This window comes from Diuraphis noxia, unplaced genomic scaffold, assembly GCF_037042655.1.
Source record: "Diuraphis noxia isolate RWA-SAM2 unplaced genomic scaffold, SU_Dnox_SAM2 contig0009, whole genome shotgun sequence".
Classification (NCBI taxonomy): domain Eukaryota; kingdom Metazoa; phylum Arthropoda; class Insecta; order Hemiptera; family Aphididae; genus Diuraphis; species Diuraphis noxia.
The window spans coordinates 1,905,697-1,928,607 of record NW_028301719.1 but is presented as its reverse complement, the minus strand read 5'-3'; the positions used below and the strand labels follow the sequence as shown (position 1 = coordinate 1,928,607).

The 22,911-nt window shown below is 28.3% G+C and overlaps 2 protein-coding genes across 2 annotated transcripts in view; both read left to right on the top strand.

Moving 5' to 3' along the window:
• Positions 1–22,911, top strand: part of LOC149054234 (proton-coupled amino acid transporter-like protein pathetic) — a 57,230-nt gene that overhangs the window by 16,714 nt on the left and 17,605 nt on the right. Inside the window, exon 2 of the mRNA XM_089230486.1 lies at positions 19,082–19,238. Coding sequence (XP_089086612.1) covers positions 19,233–19,238 — 6 coding nt within the window. The 5' untranslated portion in view covers positions 19,082–19,232. The remainder of the gene's footprint in view (positions 1–19,081; positions 19,239–22,911) is intronic.
• LOC149054235 (uncharacterized) lies at positions 818–13,188 on the top strand. Its single transcript, XM_089230489.1, has 3 exons — positions 818–920; positions 2,354–2,406; positions 12,467–13,188. The coding sequence occupies exons 1-3, from the start codon at positions 877–879 to the stop codon at positions 12,769–12,771; spliced, it is 402 nt and encodes a 133-aa protein (XP_089086615.1). The 5' UTR covers positions 818–876; the 3' UTR covers positions 12,772–13,188.

Sequence of the window (22,911 nt, the reverse complement as noted above, 5' to 3'; positions counted from 1 at the left end):
AATGCCGTTCGATTTTCAACAATAGATTAGTGTGTAACATAAAACTTTAAAAATATTTACAAGGCAGAAAGATTATCATTGGTGGATGTTAGTCGGGGGCATCTTTCTTGCGATAGAGGTATTTTTTGCTAAGTCAAACCGACTCGTTATCCATTAGTGAGTTATTGTTTTATATCATGTTTACATTTTTACGTGTCTTACATATTATTTTATGTTACCATATGTTTTTGGGTTGTTTGGTTGAAATTCAAATATAATATAACCAAGTCATTAGTGGCATTTCATTAATTCAATTTTTTTTTTTTATTAAAAGTTAAAAATATTCGTTATGTAATATAACTTTTAAAAATTCGAAAATATTATCTCTTTTATACCATGTGTCATTTATTCACATTTCAATTCGCATGATAATAAAATATAATTATTATGCTGTTTAATTGAAAAATTGTAATATTTTAATTTGCTATTGTCGACACAAAATAATTTACAGCTATGATATATGTCATTGAACTTTTTAACGTACACTATGATGATGCACACCAGTTGTTATTTCATAAACAAATCCGATTAGCTTAGTAGATTTATATTAAACTATTATTTATCGTTCTAACGTGCATATAATAGACTATATTAATTATTAATATAATATAACGACATCACATTACATCGAATAAATTGGTTAAAAAGCGAGGAGAAGTAAATAGATATAAATCATTATTTTTATTTTTTTATGTGCCATACGCGCCTCATACTCCCGTACATAATTTATTATTTTTATTTTTACAAAATGTAATTTACATATTTTTCTACACTTAATGTTAAAACGGATAGGTAATATAACTACAGGTAGCAGTTGCAACATTTACGACAGCCATCATGGAAATATTACAATATCAATTATTACAACGTTTACTACATAGGTACCTATACCTATTTATATATATCATTATGTCTGTCTGTCTGTCTGTGAGTTATTGCCTTCAATTGAATGTTATAATTAATATATTCACGCTTATTATCATTTATTATAACACTACAACTATTACAAATACTATAGATTATACTGCTACTACCAATAATTATCCCGTTGTGGTAACGGTAATAATTGGAGACCACAACTTTTTAGTTTTTACGATGTGTTATATTATGATATTCATTGACGTACCTCCTATTGTTTCCGCACTCTCGCATAATATTGAATTATATACGTACGTACTATATTACGGCGTAAATTTGAATAATTTTATTTTATTATTTTTGCATATTATAATATGACAAATCACGTATTGATGTGAATAATAATTTAAATCATAATAACCCTTGCACGTCAATTGATTGCTATGCATATCCGATGTTATCGTGCGTGTAAATCGCCGGAAGTTCGACAGATTAATCGTCTATAGTTCCGCAGAGATTATCACTTTTTTTCTACATTGTTGTGCGGCTCGCAGCCCGCAGGTCACTAAATTGTATGATTTTCCATTTACACGCGAAATTATAAATGTTGCGTTTTTTTTTTCATTGTAGAGTATACACTTATGTCGTACATTAATTATACATTAATTTTATTATCGTAATACCGATCGACAGATGTGGAGTCTAGTATTATTAAAAATGTAAACCATGCTGCAGATACCCGCATTTTGATCACTTATTAATGTTATTATTATATATTCTGCAGATTAAAGCCAATTCTTGATGTACCTATATATAATATATAGATTATATACATGGTGATTCTTTTAAGTGGGTTCACTAATTATCTCGAAAAGTATTTACTTTTTTCAAAATATTTTTTTACATAGTTTCAAGTTGTTAAAAAACCAACGTAGCAGAATATGAAATTTAAACTCTATGTTGTCATTCGAAAAAGTAAAAAACTTAAAAAATGATAAGTATAAAAAATATTTTTTTAATAAAAACGTTGATTTTTTAACAACTTGAAACCATGCAAAAAAATTTATTTCGAAAAAAGTAAATTCTTTTCGAGATAATTAGTGTACCCACTTAAAAGAATCACCCTGTATAATATACAGTTTTTATATTCAATTAAAATTTCGCCATTTGTACGGAACATTATACATAATATTTTTAAAATGTATCGAATTAACTTTACGATTTTTACCAAAGTCTATAAATGCTCTATTTAAGCTATTATTCATTTAAACAGTTTTCGATACATTTTTATTTTTATCTAGTACACTCCTTTATTACCATATCTAAATCACTAGCTATGTTTCATGGTTATTATTTTGAAATTTATATTTTGATTATCTTTGTTATGTTTTGATAATTGTTGAGCTATCACTATAAGCAGTTAATAATAAAAAAAATCTATTTTTTTAATTTGCAGAGCGAACAAACTGAAAATAATGCTTGTGTTTCAATTTAGTAATAACTACTATAGTAAGTTTCATTCGGTAACGTAATTCGATTTATTTCCTTTTTTTTTATTACGATTCCGTTGCACGTTAACGTCATGTATAATATTATAATATCAATTATCAATACACTTAGGTTTTGAACATTCTCAGATCCTTTCGGTTACAGTGGCTTGTATGTGTCTAAGTTTTACTCTGAAAACAATTGTTTTAACTTAAGTTAAACACGGGTGGGTATTGATAGAAGAAAAATAAGTGTAGAGAAGAAATGAAATCAATAACGATAAAAAGTCGATCTCAATAAGTAAACATGACAAAAAATTTAAAGTCATTTTTAAAACTGTCACATATTCACAGTAGGTGTGTAGAAAGTACATTAACACTTCTAAATTCCTAAGTTGCGCTTGTAAAAAAAAAAATAAATTAAAAAATCCACCGTTTTTTGAATTTCCTTTAGGTACCAAAACCCCTAAATTGCACTATAATATATTTTTTAAATGGATCTGTTACTGTACTATTAAGATGATTAAAAATCCGAAATCGAATTTTCGAAACGATACATATACTGTTGCAGACTGTTTGAATCATACTTAATAAGTATTTACAGGAATTCAATAAAATTATCTATCTCTTGCAGTGAAACTTGTAACTTTTTGCGATACCATTTCCACACTGAAATCTACAATATTGCTATGAATTAATTATCTGGCCCAAGTTTTTTATTTTTTTGTCAAATTAGATAATAATATTTCGTTTAAAGTTTCTCATTAGTTAAAAAGGCTCTCATCAGTATAAGGACGCGTTGCATTTGTGTTCCTTTATATTTAATCCACTTTTATAGCACTTTAAATATACCTAGGTATAATAAACAACGAACCAACAAACCAACCGCATGTGCCTCGTGTCCCGCCCTACACACGTTATTAAAAATCCTAAATTTTATTTTATGAAAATAATAAAAGAGACATCAACGTTTTTCGTCGTGTAAACAAAACGACAATGTTTACAATCAACAGTGCCCGGATTATTAGTTATTACTTCCACGGCTGTAGGGCAGACCATCTGTGGCGATGCAGCAATTATTATGATTTTGGTCCATTCTCGTGCAGTTTCAAGGATTTTTATTCACACTCTCATTAACCGATGACTATATACTATATATATAAAAACATATACGTCGACATTTATGTGCTTTATGATGTTTACATCTGATAATCTATTGTTGCTTGAAATATTTTTGATTTATTATTTCCTTGTGCAGAGATTTGGTGAATTGGTATTCGTTTTCTACAAATTTGAAATCTCAAATCGGTCACAGATAGTTATAAATAATTTATACTGAATACTCGATTATAGGTACCTACAATACTTATGAAACCATAAATGTAAATAGGGGGGGAGGTGATTGGGTGGGCTAAGCTTTTTTTCGAAATCAAAATCGGAACACGTTCTTGTTGTATTATTGCTCGTACTATATATTGTGCATGCGGTACCAATATTATAACACTTTAACGTATTTGTTATGCATTTTTCACCACGCAATTTAAACATTTGTAAAACATTTAAATAACTATTCGCATATTATAATATATCACAATGTGTTAGGGTCTCTGTGTACATTAGGTTAGATGTTTTAGGTTTTGATGTAAGATCACGTGCTCTGTATAGTGTATATTATACACGTCCATTGAATTTTAATTTCTAATGAATTTGTTTAACACACGATGACTATAATAGTATGCAAATATTTATTATATAATTATACTGGCACACGGAGTCGTCACGTAGTTTATCAACTATAATTATAGGTACGTACCTATGTATGGAATAAAAAAAAAAAGACGGAGATATCGATAAATTGATTCAATATTTATGATAGTTGCCGATTGTACTTGCAGTGTACATATTGTATGTGTATTAATGCAGCGTGTAGGTCTCGTTGATCAGGTTAGGTTATTCGTTTAATAATATGCGTATTGTTGACCTCTTCCAGCCATCTTCTTTGCGATAACACACGAGTTAACTGGTTAATGGCAAAACTTAAATTTCTTATAACGGCGTTTGTCGATCTGGCAAACTTAAACGTAGGTGTTCTGCCAAAATTAACATCATTTATTGTCCGTTAGTAGTGGGTGTTGCTTGCAGGTGTGTGGAGCCAGGATTCTTTTTTTTTCTAGGAGGGTGATTTAATTTTATATTTAAATGCAACATGTGGGAGGGGGCTTAGCACACTCTCCATTCACTTTATCACAAATGACAAAACATATTTTTTAGAAATCTAAATCATATTATTATATTTTAATACCCTCTCTAATGTTTTTTGTAATTATTTTTGCTTACATTTTATTTATTAAGGCTTTGAATACATATGGCTGATGGGTGGGGGGGGGGTGTGTTGAAGTGCCTAAAATACCCTCATGAATATATATTATACGCCACTGGACTGCATGTCACCTATTAATCTATAAAACAACTTTACCAAACTTGATAATATCTTTGTAAAGCGGGTAAAACAAACAAAATAGTATGCGAATTAAGTGTCTTACAGTATAATATAATACAGATTACTATTGGTACGATGAAACCGGCCAATTGCTTGTGCTGCAGAGAATATGCAGGTATATAAATCACGGTAACAGGTATACCGATAAACTCTTGCAGTCTGCAGCATATACGAGAAACTGTCCATTGTGTATTGTTAACTGGTTTTTTATGTATATATTGGTAAACCGTTACTTTTGTTTTAACAAAACGTTTAAGACGACACAGGAAAAAAAACTGTGCCGAGCACAAAATCAAATACATTAAACATTAATAGATGATCGACCTGTAGCTAAATACAATATATAAAATGCCATTATTGTAAACGTATTTACGATAACAATGCTTTATTTTAAACTGAAAAATTTACCTAAATATATATATATATATATATATATATATAGGCGTCTGATCTGATAAAAATAAAATACATAATACATCGGTAATCGTCGTGCAAAATGGTTGAATGATCAATTTTAAATTTGTGTAGGTACATCTAAAATTTTTTTCCAAGTTGTCGCGATTTGCCAGACAGCTCAGCGTTGTACCTATTCAAAATGTGTTCAAGCGAAAAATTAAAAAAAAATTAGATTTTTACTAATCTAAAATATTATAAAAATGTTCATTTGACCGCTTTTTTCATCACGACGTGACGGCAACGATAATATTTGAACACACAAAGGGGAAATTTAAAAAAAAATAAATCATAAATTCTCAGTAAAAATAATCAGTTAATTTTTGTGATTTTGAAGAATAATGGTTCATAATAATCAAAAATTATTGGACCAAATATTTTCTTATTTAAGTGTTTATTAAATAAGGAAACGATGGGAGCAATATTTTTAAAAATCTTGTATACACCAGTTGCTTGACTTATAAACAATTTAAATTGGGTTCTTTATTATTATTAACTATTATAATAATGAAATAATTTCCAATTATAAAACATAAATGTGTGGTAAATAATGGTGTATGCATAAAAACTTTTTGTCAAAACTAAAACAAGTATGCCGAAATAAGATAATGTGTGCAGTAAAAAATCATTCTGTTTAAAGTTTATTCTACACGATCGACAGAAAACAATTACTATTCGTCGGATTAAAAAAAAAAAAAAATGTTGAAAATGTGTTACTTGAGTTTAAACATTTACGTTTCACAATATTTTTATTGGCTCAGTTTCTTTTATTTGGAAGCCAAAAATATTTGAGATTTTTTCCATTGCTGCTCTACTGACCGTAAATAATAATCAAAACAAAATAAATTAACAAAACGATTATTTTTAATTTTCCATACACTGCACTATTTTCTTTAGAGTGTATAAAAAAAACTGTTATTTTAATATTGTAAGTATATATTCATTATAATATGCGTTTAAATAAAATAATTTACAACGCTATTGTCGGTATCACATTCACTGATCGTTTTATAAAATATTACATAAATCTTTTAACCTTTGTTAAACTAACTGTCGTATTGATGACTGACAACAGAAGCTATTTTTCAGTAAAACTATTTTTGCTTAATATCTTTTTGAATATTTAGTAGAAAAATAAAAACAAACGTAAATTATTGAAGAAACACGTGTTAAATATTTTTACCTGGTTTTATAATAACGTCTGTATTCAGCAAATTTAAATAAATAGAAAATATACCTCAACAATTTATAATCTTTATGTTTGATTAATAATTAAATGATATTCAAATTTAATATTATTCAAGTACTTGGTATATTATTGTTATATGCTGGGCACAATGAATCTTTTATTAGTTTTTAAAAATAAAGTAGTTAATGTATTAGTCTGTTAAGAACGGCTACTTGAGATTACTATATAATAGAATATGTGTTTGGCTTGAATGGTGGAAATTTGCTCAAATGTTGTGTATACATATTTGTTCATTACATAATATTCTTGCTGCAACTGTAATAAAAATAATTTTGCTCAATTTTATATATTAAATTATGTTACTCGAGTAAATTTGTGTAATAATGAAGTATCGATAAATTTGATTATAATTTTTTTTCTCTATATTAAATTATCTACGGTACGTGCGTTGTCAACCGATTATCGCTATCTAACCAAATTATGTCGTAGCAATAGTGCGTAGTCATAGAGATTGCCAATAGTATATTATGTCACCCATCCAAATCACTCTTTTTTTTTCCCAAATATATAAGTGGAGATGTACATTATTTTTAAAGCTGTAATTAAAAAACTATTTCGTGTGAAATTTCAAAATCAATTGTTGAAATAATAAAATTATGATATTAAAATTTTAAAATGTGATAGTTTGAAATTTAAAATGTTTAGGACGCTTAGGTATTTAAAATTTAAAAAACGCTCTTATTGTAAATAAAAATATATTTCGCCAATTTCACTACCTACAGAAGTTCAGCTCACTCATATTGTGATACTGATTTCCACCATAAATATAATATATCTTATCGTGTACAATTATATTAGATTTTTATTAGAATTTTAGTTTTACATTTTTTAAATTCTTATGGACTTTTATGATATACGGTCGTCTAATTTTTTAGTATTTTTGGTGCATTTTATTCATTTTTCCACTTTTTCACATACTTTCTTTTTTTTGTTGAAAGTTACACATGCAGTTTCCATTAGCTTGTTGATTATCAACGTTCATTGGCCTTTTTTTGTTGTCACGTAAACTAGAAATATGACAAAAAAAAAAAAGAAATTTTACTAAAAGTAGTATTTTTAATATTAATATTAATATTTAGTTAAATAAAAATTTAATAATTTAAATGATAATAATAAATAATAATAATACAATATAATGGTTTTAATAATTTTTGTATCAAAACATTATTTATTAATTTTTACAGTAAAATAAACATTTTTAATTTCATTTTATGCATTTTTAAAATATATTTTTATATCATCGAGTTCTGGGACCTATTTATAATATATAAAAGCTGAACTTTATCAATATTATAGTTAATGATCTACAGAATGAACCCAAGTTTTAGGTATGTTAGGCCTAAAGTGCCCGTTGCATTTGGACGTAAAACGAATGTAGGCACTCATCTACAGGCAAAGCCAAAATGTTTGTAAACACGGTCGAGGTATAAAGGTACATTAGAATCAGAAATCAATATAAGGTTCTCAATATGAATACGATTTTTTTTTTGTGGTTCAATGTCATTCTTTTACTTTCAGAGCCAACGATGAGTAGTTTAGGCATTTTGAACTCTTTTAAAGTAGACATATTGTTGTACAATGACTTTAGTGTAGGTATATCTATTCCACTACAATTTGTATACTCGTTAATAGATTGTATAGGTTACCTGAGTCCTGAAGTACATAATTACAATATATATTTTGCTTAAATATAAATTATATAAATCTATGCGCACATTTTAGTATGATATAATATTTGAATACATTTTGGACTTTATATTATTACCATTGTTATAATAATATACTATTATTAATAAGACGAGTTATAAGGTATTTATATGAGCTATGGCCTAGTTCATGGATTAATAACAAACGCATTCTAGAGGACTCGATTATAAAATTGAACTTTTTTTTAAACGTTAAAATCAGAAACCAATAAGCTCTCGTTTAATAGTTACATAATATTGCGCTTTATATATACTTTTGAAAAATTACGCATCGAGATTATTATAAAAAATAATTTAATACTATTTTTCTTATTGTCTAACGTCATAAATATGGTCTAGAGATCTCCTAAAATAGGGGGAAAAAAATTTCTGAGGTTCCGTTAATGAACGGTCTCCTCTTCACGTTATTCATGTTTGTATATTTTCTATGTTATCCTTGTTACTTAATAAAAAACAATAGGTTACTTACCTATTGTTTTTTATTGTAAACAGATTGAATATATTTAAACAAATATAAAAAAAAACTGGTACCTATATTAAGTTTACTTTTATCCAAGATGATTGTGTTTAGAATATTATATTCATGTCGGATTATGGCTAACCTATATATAATCCGGAAACATGGCTTTGGTTGCTCCGATGGAAACCCTCGAAATGATCTAACCAGTATATTATATATACCTACTTTCTGCATGTCGGGTACTATATAATTATTGTACATATTTGTGTTATATATCAGCTCGGCGATCGATATTCGATATTATATATATTCATATACTTAACGGAGTCTAGAGTGCACATTGAAGCCCCAAAAACCGTATAGGTACGATTTAATATAATATAACGATGAAGGCGTAAAAGACATATACATAATACTATTAAGTCGAAACCTATATTTTACACAAATAATAATATAGTCGTGTAACACATTCCACTGCATATGAAGCTCGTTTTTCATCGAAGAAAATATGAACTTTTTTGTTACAAATATTTTTTACTTTAAGACCCGCAGCCTCAATTGCAGAGCTATAAGTACTTGATTAGAAGATTTACCTGTGTTTTATATCAGTGTAACGTGTACTTTGTTTTGAAAGTGTAGCGAAACAGCGAAATGTCGATTGTTTTCAAAATAAAGTAGTCAGTAGTCACCGCGCGTGTATATACATTTTCAATAATTTGACTTAATTATTATCTATATTATATTAAAATATAGTTATTTTTCATTTATTTTTTAACTCTGTCGATGCTCTAATAACTTGTGATAGTTTATAACGTATATTATTATAATAACCAGCAGAGCCGTATTTATGATTTTGGGCGCCTCTTCTACATTGTTTATTATTAATTGTATAACTACTTAGTAAGTATTATTAATCATAGGGATTTATGGTATCCAATTTAGTTTAAAAAAAAAACCAGCAAATGCAGTGACTGGTAAATAATATTAACATACTCATATTATAATAGGTATAACAAATAACAGAATATAGTTAATATACTAATATATTATGAATACATAAAATATATAGCATAATATGAAATATTTTATATAATTTTTATTCCAGTTTATTTTAATAATAATAATATATAATATATTTGAATTATTAATATGACTTATAATTTTTCAAAAAACTATTTTATAGTTTCCTTAAAAATATTGACAATCAGGGGAGGGGAATAATTGCCGCTCCGAACCACCCTTTAATACGGCCCTGATTACAACGTGAACGTTCGAATAACAATTTATCATTATAATATAAAATATTTTAATCGTCATAATTCAAAAGTGTACTTATCCGTCTTGTGTATGATGCATAATTAATTAATGAGTAAAGACAATAGATTATTCTTTGATAAACCGCAAAGAGGCCTTTTTATACCAACCATTTTTATATATAGAAAAAAACGGAACAAACAGTTTTAGATAGATACTAAATCCAATACTTTTTTAAATTAATATATTAAATTTACTCTAAAATTTAAATAATGTTGAATAAGCTTTATGTTTTTACATCACACGTCTTATTTGGATTGTAGTTTTTGTTGTAACTTTAGAAAAATGGTCAAGTATTCTTACTCTATTTGGATTGATGTTGATTACTCATCATTTTCTAAATTACAATTTATCAGTTCATCACAATTCACTATCAACATTCGTTTCACGAAAACTGCTATATTTAATATCTTTCAAACTTCAAATTTTAAACTGTAGTTCTATATTATATTGTTATTATATTTTATAGAATATGTTAAAATTGCACGCCATTTAATTGTTTGCTCATATAGTTAAAATCATATCTTTGTTTGTTTTAAATTTTAGTTCAATTTACCTCTACTGATCTAGGTTAAAGGTTTTTATTTTTTTAAATTTTGTTGTTGAGTTCGATGGTTATCGTGTATCGTACTTTCTATAATAAAAAAACGTGAACGCCACCGTCGTCGTCGATAAAATTATATTATAATCGTCGTTTTCAGTCTTTTGCAAACAGACTATAATTCGATTCAAGACTGTAGCCCTTAGGTCACCAGTTCACCACTCACCAAATGTCAACATATCATAATATATGCACATTGACACATTGTAGGTATATGTATATTGTATATATACATATGTATATGTATATTAAAATATTATTCATTTCAGACGACGTCGGTTAAACAACAAACGGTATGAATCAGAGTATTCATAATAATATGTGTGAGCTTTTGTATTTACGAGATTAATTAAAACCAAACGATACTAATAGGCGCCTATTATGGTGTGATGTATATAATTCACTAATATAGATAGCGATCGAAATGTATATTTTAATCATCTCTGTTATATTTTGATAATTGTTGAGCTATCATAGTTACACCAGAAGCTAATGATAATTAAAAAAAAGGAAAAAAATACAGACAGCGATCGCTCTCATTGCAGTGGCGAATGCTGATTTCGGTTATGCTCATTTATAATAATGTATTATAGTTATTTTTAATTTATAATTAATAAATGATACTTTAATAATTTTAATTAAGACTTGAATAAAACTCTTAACTAAAATAATTTACCTTCATATTTTTTCTATAATATATAAATGAAATCAATTCTTCTTTCTTTTTCAACACATTTTTTCGTCACTTTATTGTAAAAATCATGGCTCATTTTAAGTCTTTTAATATTTTTTTCTCAATCGATAATATTGCAAGAGAAGATAGTCCATATTGACCTTGTGTAAACCTACAAAATGTTATTATTCTTTTGAGGTAAGATTCGCTCTTGTTTGTGCTATTAATTTTTTTTTTTTTTTTTTATTATTTTTTATTAGCCTTCAGTCAACTACTATTATGGCTCAACAGTTACAATATTTATAATGATACAATAAGTTAAGTTAGCCTAAAAGGAATGATCAAAATGTAATAAAAAGATAAGATAACAAATTAAATATATATATATCTATAAACTAAGAAATATGGATAATTAAATTGTAGATAAGCTTTGATATAAAATGAAAAGATAAAAAGGAGAAAAAGCAAAACCCAATCGCTATGGGCAGAAACGTTTATTAATGATCTCCGTAAGGATATTGATTAGAGGGGTAATTAGAGAATTAAAATTAGAAATAAATTCAGATAAAAACTTTTGAATGGAATCCATGGGAGGAGTTCCCGTTTTGGTCGCTGCAGCATAGGGTGCTATTAATTAATCTCGTAAATTTACAATTTTATTAACATAAAACGTGAAATTAACGACATGTACTCGCACAGTCGAATGGCGTATTGGAAAACGAAACGGTTTATTGTTTTCCTTTGTATTTATGGGACGTGTGGGTAGTACTTGTTTATGTATATGTTACGGTGAATGATGTAAACGTGGTAAAAGACGTCATTCCCCGGTAAATGACATCATTTACCTAAAAATTGGTAAACGTTGTAAATTCAGACATTCTCCGGTTATTGTCGTCAATCACCAGTTTAATTGGAGAATGATGTTTAAAAAAAATTTCAAAGCTTGATGTCGGTACAACTGTTCGTGTCCCAATATTAGATGTTGATAGAGCACGTGGTTCTCCGCGTAATTTACTTGCTGTTATTATTTCATGCGAAGATGACATGTATAAATTATGTAAGGTAATTTTAATTTGATAATGTTTATTTAATTTAAATTAAATAAATACCCGAATGTTTGAACCAGGTACAGAATATGGGGTGTTGAAACACAAATATACACGAGCACAAATTTCTCCGTGTAAAGAAAAATTCCTAGAGCTAGATGAAGCCATGAAAAAAATTAAAGACAGGGAAATAACATTAAGAGAAGCTGCAGCAGGACATGGAATGCTGGTCATCAAGGATTTAATCGATGCAACTGCAAAACTGGTTGTGGTACTTAAAAAATTGATTGCAATGCAGCAGAAATGTTGTGCAATTCAAAATGTCATGTTAACCAAAATTGTACAAATAAAAATTGTATTAATAATAAATCATTATTATAAATAGTACCTACCTATAGTAAAAAATCAGTGTATTATTTGAGATTTATCATCATTTACCACTAGTTTTGGTAAATTACATCAATGACCGGTGAAAGATGTACATTTGAATTTAAAATTTGGTTTTTTACATCATTTACCTACTTAATCGAATCAATTTGGTAAAAGACGTCATTCACCGGAGAATGACGACATTCACCAATATTCATCTTTTACCGTAACATATATATATATATGTTCATAATAATGCGTTGACCTTTGCTGCGCAAACAATAAATATTTACATTCCTGTGTAGACCACGTGGTCGCCGCAAGACGTGTCACGCACGTGAGCCTTTGTCACATAAATAGTATTATTTTAGTCCACACTCGTAATTAATGTGATTGCTCGTGTTGATCAATTTTCAAGCAAACGCGGTTATATAATAACAGCCGTCCGATGAAATCGATAATATAATATAATTACATAATGTGTTCACAATATGGATTGTGACAATAATATACCATACAATTATTCATTATACATCATAAACTTCTATTCTTCGACAAAAATTAATAACATTAATTTATTCGTTGTGGTTCAATGTTATGCTTTATGTTTTATATTATTATTATAATTAATATATTGTTACTGATTTCAACGAAATTCGCACATTTTCGTATCAATATTTTTATTTTTATTTGGGATAGACGACATATGGCCATATGGGTACAAGTACTGCAGATACAAGAAAAGAACATTATAATATTACAATTTTTAATTTAAATATCACAATAAACACTAAATAATAATTAATGTATATACAATTATAGTAGATATGACAATATAAGTGGGTACACATTTTAATGAAAAATTGGTTTACCAGATAAATATTCTTTGAAAAGGGTTGTTTTGGCCGTAATTGGTTGAGTGTGTTCTGATATGAAAAGTGAAGCATGTTCTGATGAAGTTATATTGCGGTATTTGAAATATGCTCTAATGATGTCATAAAGCCATTTATCAACTTTGAGAGAGAAGAAAAATCTGCGTTTTTTCATCGTTAATAAAGTATTAAGATTGTCACTATTTTGTATAATATCGTTTATAGCTTTATTTCCTATGTGTTTGCAGTAGAATTACCTGCAAGACTACACAACTCATAGCGAAACAATTGATCTGTGTCGTAGCGTCGTTTATATCATACGTATTTTGGATAACTTTAATAAATACAATTAAAGTTATCAGTTTGAGAACATGTATTTTAGATTCTGAACGAAGTGATGAATGTATTGATTTTACAATGATGTTTTTTTTTTTTTTTTGTTTGTTTTTGAGTCTGTGTACAGCATAATACTAGTCGAAAGGTCGAAATAACGCTTCAATTTCAAACTTTGGGAGTGGTTCCGATGTAAAAGTGAATATCCTTGGTGTATTATAGAGGTCAAAAGTAAATATTTTCCAACAGTTTTCAAAAAAATCGAGAAAAACAAAAAAAAAAAAATGACAGAAAAACGGGAATTTTTACGCAAAACCCATTTTTGGACCAAATCGATTTTTTTATAAAGGTGTAATTCAAAAACTGTAAATACTTTAAATTTTCACCAAATGTTAATGTTAGTGATATCTATATACAGTTTAATTTTCAAAAAATTTTGACTTTTTTGAGTTATTTATAGACCACTGAAATATTCGATTTTTTTGAGAATTTTTTTTTTTGAGGTGTCTGTAAAAAATGTTGGACAACCAAAACACATGAAAATTTAATACAAGGTTCCTTATGAGTTGTTCTAATTGTAGCTAAAAAAAATTAAAAATCGTAAGTCACCATTTTTTTTAATAAGCGTTTACAGTTAAAATTTTTACGAAATCTGTCGAAAACGTGAAAATTTGCAAGTAATTTTGAAGTTGAAAAATCATAAAATTTGTTGTGTTTATAATTATTTAGGATTAAAAATACAACTCTAAGTTTTCTATTAGCTTTCCTTCAAGTAGCTATATAGAAAACTTGAAACATCATTATAGGAAAAATTTTAGGTGCGTTTGAATTTTAAATTTTTACGAAATAGCATAACGATTTATCCTCAAACGATTTTAAATATTTGTAATTATTCAAAAAATATAAGTCGTAGATACTTGAAAATTTCACAAGTTATTAAGATTGGCATTTTCTTTACATGATTTAATTTTCAAAATATTTTGAATTTTTGCGAGATATTTATAGACAACTGAAATTTTCAATTTTTCTGAAAATTTTCTTTTGAAGTGTCGATAAATTTTTTTGGCCCAATCAAAATACTTGAAAATTTAATACAAAGTTCCTCATAAGTTATTCTTATAGTGATTAAAAAATTATAAAAATACATAGGCACAATTTTTTTTTATTAGCATTTACAGCTAAAATTTTGACTAAATACATAAAAATTACGGCAATATTCAAATTATCTTAGTTAGAAATTCATAAAAGTTTTTCTTTTTAAATCTATGAATTTGAAAATTTAATACAAGGCTCCTATCATATTTTTACAATAGCAGTTGAAAAATAAAAGAAATATATATGCATAATTTTTTTTAAAAAGCGTTCAAAGTTTGAATTTTGACAAAATACGTAAAAATCATGATAATTCACAAATTATTTTTAACTAGAAATTTATAAAGTATTTTCCTTTTATATCTAAGATTTGAAAAAGTAATGCAAGGCTCCTAACATATTTTTACAGTAGCAGTTGAAAAATAAAATAAATATATAGTCACAAAAAGCATTTACAGTTCAAATTTTGACTAAATACATAAAAATTACGGCAATGTTCAAATTATCTTAGATAGAAATTCATAAAAGTTTTTTTTTTTTAATTCTAAGATTTGAGAATTTAATACAAGGTTCATAATATATTTTTACAATAGCAGTTGCAAAATAAAAGAAATACATAGCCACAATTTTTTTGTACAAGCATTTAAATTTAAATTTTGACAACATACTTAAAAATCACGAAAATTCGCAAATTATTTTAAGCCAGAAATTCATAAATTTTTTTTTTTAAATCTAAGATTTGAAAATTTTTAATAATCTATAATGTATCCTAGACAGATAAACCGTCTCCGTTCAGAATCGTTTTTCGTATACAATGGTACCTATCATTGCATTCAAATTTAACCTACCCTAGTCAGAGGTCCACCCCACCCCCTAATGTACAGCAGAGCGACATCCACTTACCCGCTTTTTTTTCATTTAATTGTTAAAAACAATTGGTTATAGTGCTATAAAAAATGTTAAAAGTCGCTACGACACTGGTAAAGTTCTTCGCACTATGATGTCGTGGCGGAATTTCGGTAATTTTGCTGTAAATATACAGAGCGACTAGAGCGAGCAAAGACGGTCCAGTTTTTGCTACATCGTACGCGTTTTTGTGGTGTCCTCTTGTGATGAATTCCGGTCGTTATTATTATTTAATATATTATTATTATTGTGACCAACGTGGCGTGAAAATCTTCTATGCACTCTTTACAGATATTATAATAAATTGTATGCATATCGAACGAAGCAGTCCGAACGATAAAAAAAATATAGTATGGAAAACGATATTTTTTTTCCTAGAAAATAATTTATCGCACCCCGGCGGAATTCGTGTGCACGAAATTGCCACGAATTATGTACTCGTGCGATTACACATTAATATCATAATGATATTCTTTAACAAAAAATTTCTTAACTAGATACCTTACCTATTTATATACATATGAATATATATGTATATGTAAAGTGCCGTATGAAAGTTGATACGATAAAAATTGAATGCAACGTCGTTGCTCGTGCAGATATTGTCCGGATTGAATATTGACGTTATCTCGGCGAGGAAAATGATGATTGCCTGCTGTATAATGTTCGAAATTTAGGCTCGAAAATAGCGTAGGTACGTGTGTTGATGTATCGCGCGCGTGTGGTTTATCGCGTAGAATTCGCCAACATAATTATTATAATATTATTTTATCTTACTGCGTTGTTAAAAAAAAAGAAAAAAGAACTTTAAATATAACCATTATATCACCACACACACACACACACACAAGAGACTCGCTTTGGGATCAGCGCAAAAAGTGTCGATTTGTGTAACGTAATATGAATCTTATATAATATGGGCTAAGTGGAACATAACAAAGCATGAAACCTGCAATACCTAAGAGTCAATGAAAAATGTTTGTTTTCTACCATCTTTAAAAAAAATTTTTTTACGAAATTTGTGTATTAATTGTATTATAACCGAAGTGGTCAGTCTTATAACCGAACTATTTGGAATTTGGATTCGCCCTGAGACCATTCCCTACGATTTTGAGTCATTTGAACGGCGTTCACTGTACATAATATATCAATGTGCGTAATAAATACACGAGACCACAACGACGTTCGTCAACATAACCATGCGAGTGCGGTATACCACCATATAATATATATATATATATATAATATATACCGCTGCATACCATAGTACATGGTGGTTTAGCTCTATACATACACCGTGGTTGTGATTATTATTATAATTATCACATTATATTTTTGTCTGATACACACGATGATATTGCTCGTGAAAACGTCCTTGGCGACGACCCACAATAATAAAACCGCGTACTCCGCGTGTCCTTCAACTTGTGTCCGGACCATCCGAAATAATAATAATAATAATATATTATGCCGCCTACGCCAGAGGAGGTATCTTCAGCTAAGCAGAATAATACGCATTGAAATATATTATACATAATAGCGGTCTTTGTACAGCGTGCGGCTCATTATAATATTATACAGGACGATTCTTTCAACACCGCGCCAACCATAGGTTATTACGCACCAAAGCATAATAATACTATGTATTATTATAATCTATACGGCTGATATTTATTTTTTTAACGCTATACACTGTGATTTTCACAGGACGATTCTTTCGACACCTGTAGCGGCCCATCGTGTTTCGATGTCTAATTTAACGAATTATTCGAATAGAGATAGATTTTTCTATATCGCTTCACAGTGATTTTTATTTTTTTAACACAGCTGCAGTCGTTGGCTGTCAAACATTAGGTAGGTATCACAATATTTTAGCAGCATTTGGTTTCTGTTTTTTAATATCGTGATTTTTCAAGCATATTCATTTCGATGTATCCATCGTGGTTGCACCGCGCTGCACCGCGACGGACGCGAAAATAGCAATAAAATATTTTAAAAATAAATTTAAAAAATTTACAAACTGTGTTCGGTGCACGAAACAACGAAATTTCTGGTCTTTTCTCTTGAACCCAAAACAAATACGATTCGTTGTCCGAATTATGGGCGGCGCCGTTTAACTGTTTATTTTATCGATTAAATTATATTGTAAATGCACAAACGTGGGCATTAACTAGTTAAAAAGTTTAAGTTAAATTAAAAAGTTATTTTTTTTTTTACTTTTTGACTTAATCAGTTAGTTTATTTTCTAATCAACTTATGAACTTGAATGGCTTAATCGACTTTTCTTTTTCTCATTCGGTTTAAAAATAATCCATCTCACATTTTAAACATTTTTCGTCTATACGTAAATATTAATATAAAATTAAAATAATCCAATACTATAATATAATAACCCAAACATGTGCAGTCTTTGTGTGATTTACATACTATATAATTGAAAGAAAATAGATTAAATTTGAATTAAATCAATATTTTTTTCCACATTAAATTTTCACTTGTCGAGTTGACTTTGTAATTTGTTAACTTTTAACTTAACGATCATGTGCGTCCTCATAACTTCACTTGACTAGAGTTAATATTATTTTCATTGACTTGGTGTCCATACCTTTGCAAATACGTAACATAAATAGGTAACACGTATACGCACAACACTGCAGCAGCTGCAGTAGATTTTATATAGCTAAAAGCGTGTAGTGTTTTTCAAGAATAGCGACGATAGGAATTTATTTTTTTCAATCGAAAACAAGATTGTGCGCATTAAATAATTAATTTAAAATGTCGTCGGGCGAGAGTCCCACGTATATATCATATCATCGTATATTATACCTACGTGATGTGTACCAGTGTCGCGTGCGTATTAAAATGTCTTCGCGGATAGCAATAATTGCATTACAGTTATTTTAATAGTAATATCATAACCGTCGTCGTCGTCGTCGTCGTCGTATACACACACATATTATATTGTTATCACGCGTACGACTCGTGTCAAAGGCCGTTTCATAATGCATTCGTAATCGGTGCGACAGCGACGACGGTCATGGGGTGATGTGTGCTCAGTCTCACGCGATTTGCCGATTTGTCGAGTCCGTTTAGATATTTACCGTATGCGTTTTTTTTTCACAGGTCGTGTCTTGAATATCGCCGCAGATACGCTGCACGGCTCCTCCAGATAAGTCGTGGTCGCACCGCGCAACAATAATATAATAATATTATATAACCACACTGAGTCGGATCGACACGTGAAAAGAAGCAGCAAACCGTCCGAACCGCAATCATGATGGTGAGTTATTTTATATTATGTTTATTATAATTTTTTATTAATTATTAATGTTGTCGTGGTCGTCGTCGTCGTAATATTGTACGAGCCGAGTTCTCTATATACATTTAATAATGTAATAATAACACGTTAATAGGTGCACCGTAGACGACATGATAAAATGTATTTGTAACTTCTATATATTATATATATGTATATATTATATATATGTATATATTATATATTGTTTATAAAATTCTTTCAAAGTGAACAAAAATTTAAAAATAAGATAACCCATCAAAGCAAGCTATTTTTCGAAATCCTTATTTTCGTAAAATATCCAACGTATTATTACTTTTTTTCGAAGCACTGCAATCAACTCATTTTTATTCGATGTTCTTGCGATGTGGATCTTTTTCGCGGGCTCTTAGACGTAACCATATCTACAGGTATTGAATATTGGACCAAAAGTGTTTTTAAATCTGTTAGATTATGTAAAACGTAAAAAGAAAATGCGTAAATAGACGGACGGCCCTACACAAATATGATGCATTATATACTCAAATCATATATACAAGGTTGGCAAACTTATCAAATTTTTAATCGGGCAATTGTTTGGATTCTATAGTCGATTGAGTACAATCAGATTATAGATGTATTTATCACTTTTCGAAATCCTAATTTTTGCAAAACGTCCAACGTGTTATTTTATTTTATCGACAACAGACTATCGAATTTACTCGATATTCTTTTGAAGTGACACTTTTTACCGGCCCTTAGACGTACCTGTATAAATAGATATTGAATATTGGACTGATTTTTTTTTTTCAATTCGGTAGATGAATAATTTTTTTAATTAAAATTTATTAGATAATATACAATCTGTAACAACAATATTAAGCATAATACGAGCGTAGAATAAATAAAATAAAATAACCTATGGCATGAGAGCTTGAGGAGCGATGAGTAGCTACCTATTAGTATAGGTATAGCACTCAGACACAATAGAAATAAGATTATTTCATAAAATATAAATAAAAAGTGTGTGAATATAGCTGCGTGTAGGCAATCCTACGCAATTTAGGCGCACTTTATACTCAACTCATCGACAATAAGTGAGGTTGGCACTTTTTAATCGGACAATAAAAATGTTTTTTTTTTATAATTGTACCTCTGTAAGCAACTATATACATAATTTTACGCTCACTACACTTTCGCAGGATATCCAAAACCAATGAACATCACTTCAAATCTCTTTTAATGATTAACTTCAATTACTGCAGATCGATTAAGTAAATGTTGTTCGGTTAGTTTTTGTTGACAAAAAATAAAAACATATTTATATTCAAATATAAAAAAACAGTTCAACAATAGGTATACCTCCGTCACTAATAAACATGCACGTATGTTTAATTAGTGGCCTAACCAAACTACAAACCGTACAGTACACCTGTATATATCAGGTATAATCAGCCTCAGGGATTTTTTTTATTGAATAATATAGTTTTCTAATTTGGACAGATTTTTTTTTTGTGTGAAGGATTAGGACTTCTTGATTAGGTACATCGTAATTATTATTATGAAATCAATTATTTTTTACACATCCTTTCTGAATAGGTTATCGCAAACGTTTTTTTTTTATTATTATTTATTCTTTAAACGATTAATTTTACTTTATAGATAATCAGTTTAATTTAATATAAATAGATTGTTTGTAATTATGTTGCAATTACTTATTTTTTTTTTTTTATCTCATGACCCTTGTTAATGAATTTTTTTCCATATCAAGTTATCATGCGTTTTTTCTAATTCTTAAAACGTAAGCAGTATACCTATACTATAAGAAAGTCTATATAATATATTACGTGCATTCTATTGCTGAATTTTTATTTGCCAAGTTTTTTTGTGACAAAAAAATGTGTAATTAGGAAACCTTAATACAAATTAATAGATTATAAAACGAAATTATTTAAAAATAACTTTTAGATTAGAAAAGAAAAATTCTGGGAAAAAAGAATCAATTTTTCAATTATTCAAATAATATTATCGGTTGTGATAATACAGTATAATATATGTATAATATTATGTGTTGAATTATAATTTTAGAAGTATGTTGATAATTGTATTATTGAGCCTAGTTTAAAGATTTTTTAAATTTTTTGGTTCTACAAGACTTGCAAATTTTTAACAAATTAATGTGTAATCTACAATGCTACTCATAAAGTTTTGGTTAGAGTTAAGGCCTTGAAATAGTTTAGGCCTATTCATTGACATTCACTATCGTGATTGTGATTGTGCACATCCAGAGGTCCTGATACCCAAGTTTTTATTTCACCAAACGTTCCATATCTCAATATCATTGTATAGTACTCCTATTACTATTATTCTTATTCTATAGGATGGAAAAAAGTTTAAATAGATTTCAATGATTATGAAACCAGCAGGTTAAAATAATATATTGGAATATTCCTGACTTCTTGCCACTCTCTTTAGGTTTTAATGTAACTTAGATAAATAAATCCAGGGCCATTGCTAGGGAAAGGTTTAGGGGCTCCCCCCACCCTCCCATTCAACCAAGTAGAAAATGTAAAAATGTCTAGTATATTCTAAAATTTAAAATGTTTATTTTTAAATCATTTTTTAATTTTTTAATTGAATAAATATTTAATATAATATTATAGTAAATTTATAGTATGGTGTCAAAGTTGTATTGATAGTACCGGTAGTGTATATTGTGATAAATGATAACTGATAAGAGTTTAAATTGGTAATAAAACAAAATAGAGATAAATTAATTCCAATCATTGAATGCATTTTACTATGACGTAGTTACCAGGAAATTCTTTTAAGTGACAATATGAAAGAGGTATGGGCCCTCCCCATAAAATATTCCTAGCTACGGCCCTGAATAAATGGGAGATGTTAAACTGCGGCAAAATTAATACCTTGCATGTAAACTGCGGCAAAAAAAAATTAAGATCATACAATTTGCGGCAAAGCCGATAATATACATTATACAAACTGCGACAAATTATTTTATATACCTTCTATGTATATACCTATGAATATACCTATGTATTTACCTACCATATACGTATATCGTTTAATTTGTCTTGCGTATAAATTGGTAAGGTAAATCCAAATGTATTTTTAAGATTTAACGAAACATATTGGTAATATCCTTTACATTTGATAATACTAGTGGTTTAGAAAATTACTAAATTTGGCTCTATCTAAACTTTACATTGAAGGAGACACAGATGAAGAAAAATTTTTAAATTATATTTTTGGTCTCCCGTTCCTTGACTCTGACGAAGTCGAAGATTTGTTTGTTTTTGATTTAATTGCAGATATGCCATCTAATAATAAAATATTACAATTTTGCGATTATTTAACAGAAACTTATATGCAAGACTTATTATCTCCTTCCTTGTGGGAAATGAAAAGAAGAAGTTATAACAAAATAAATAATGTATGTGGATCTTTCCATTCAAAATGTAATGCGTATTTTTATCATCATCATCCATCACTATATAAATGTATAGATGCTCTACAGGATATTCATGTTGACACATATATCTACTTGCGACAACGCAAAAATACAAATTTATTAACGAACAGCGAAAAATGAAAGAAGATGGACGAATTTCAAGATATGAATTTTTGAAAAATGTATGTTTTAAGAACAAACGACAAA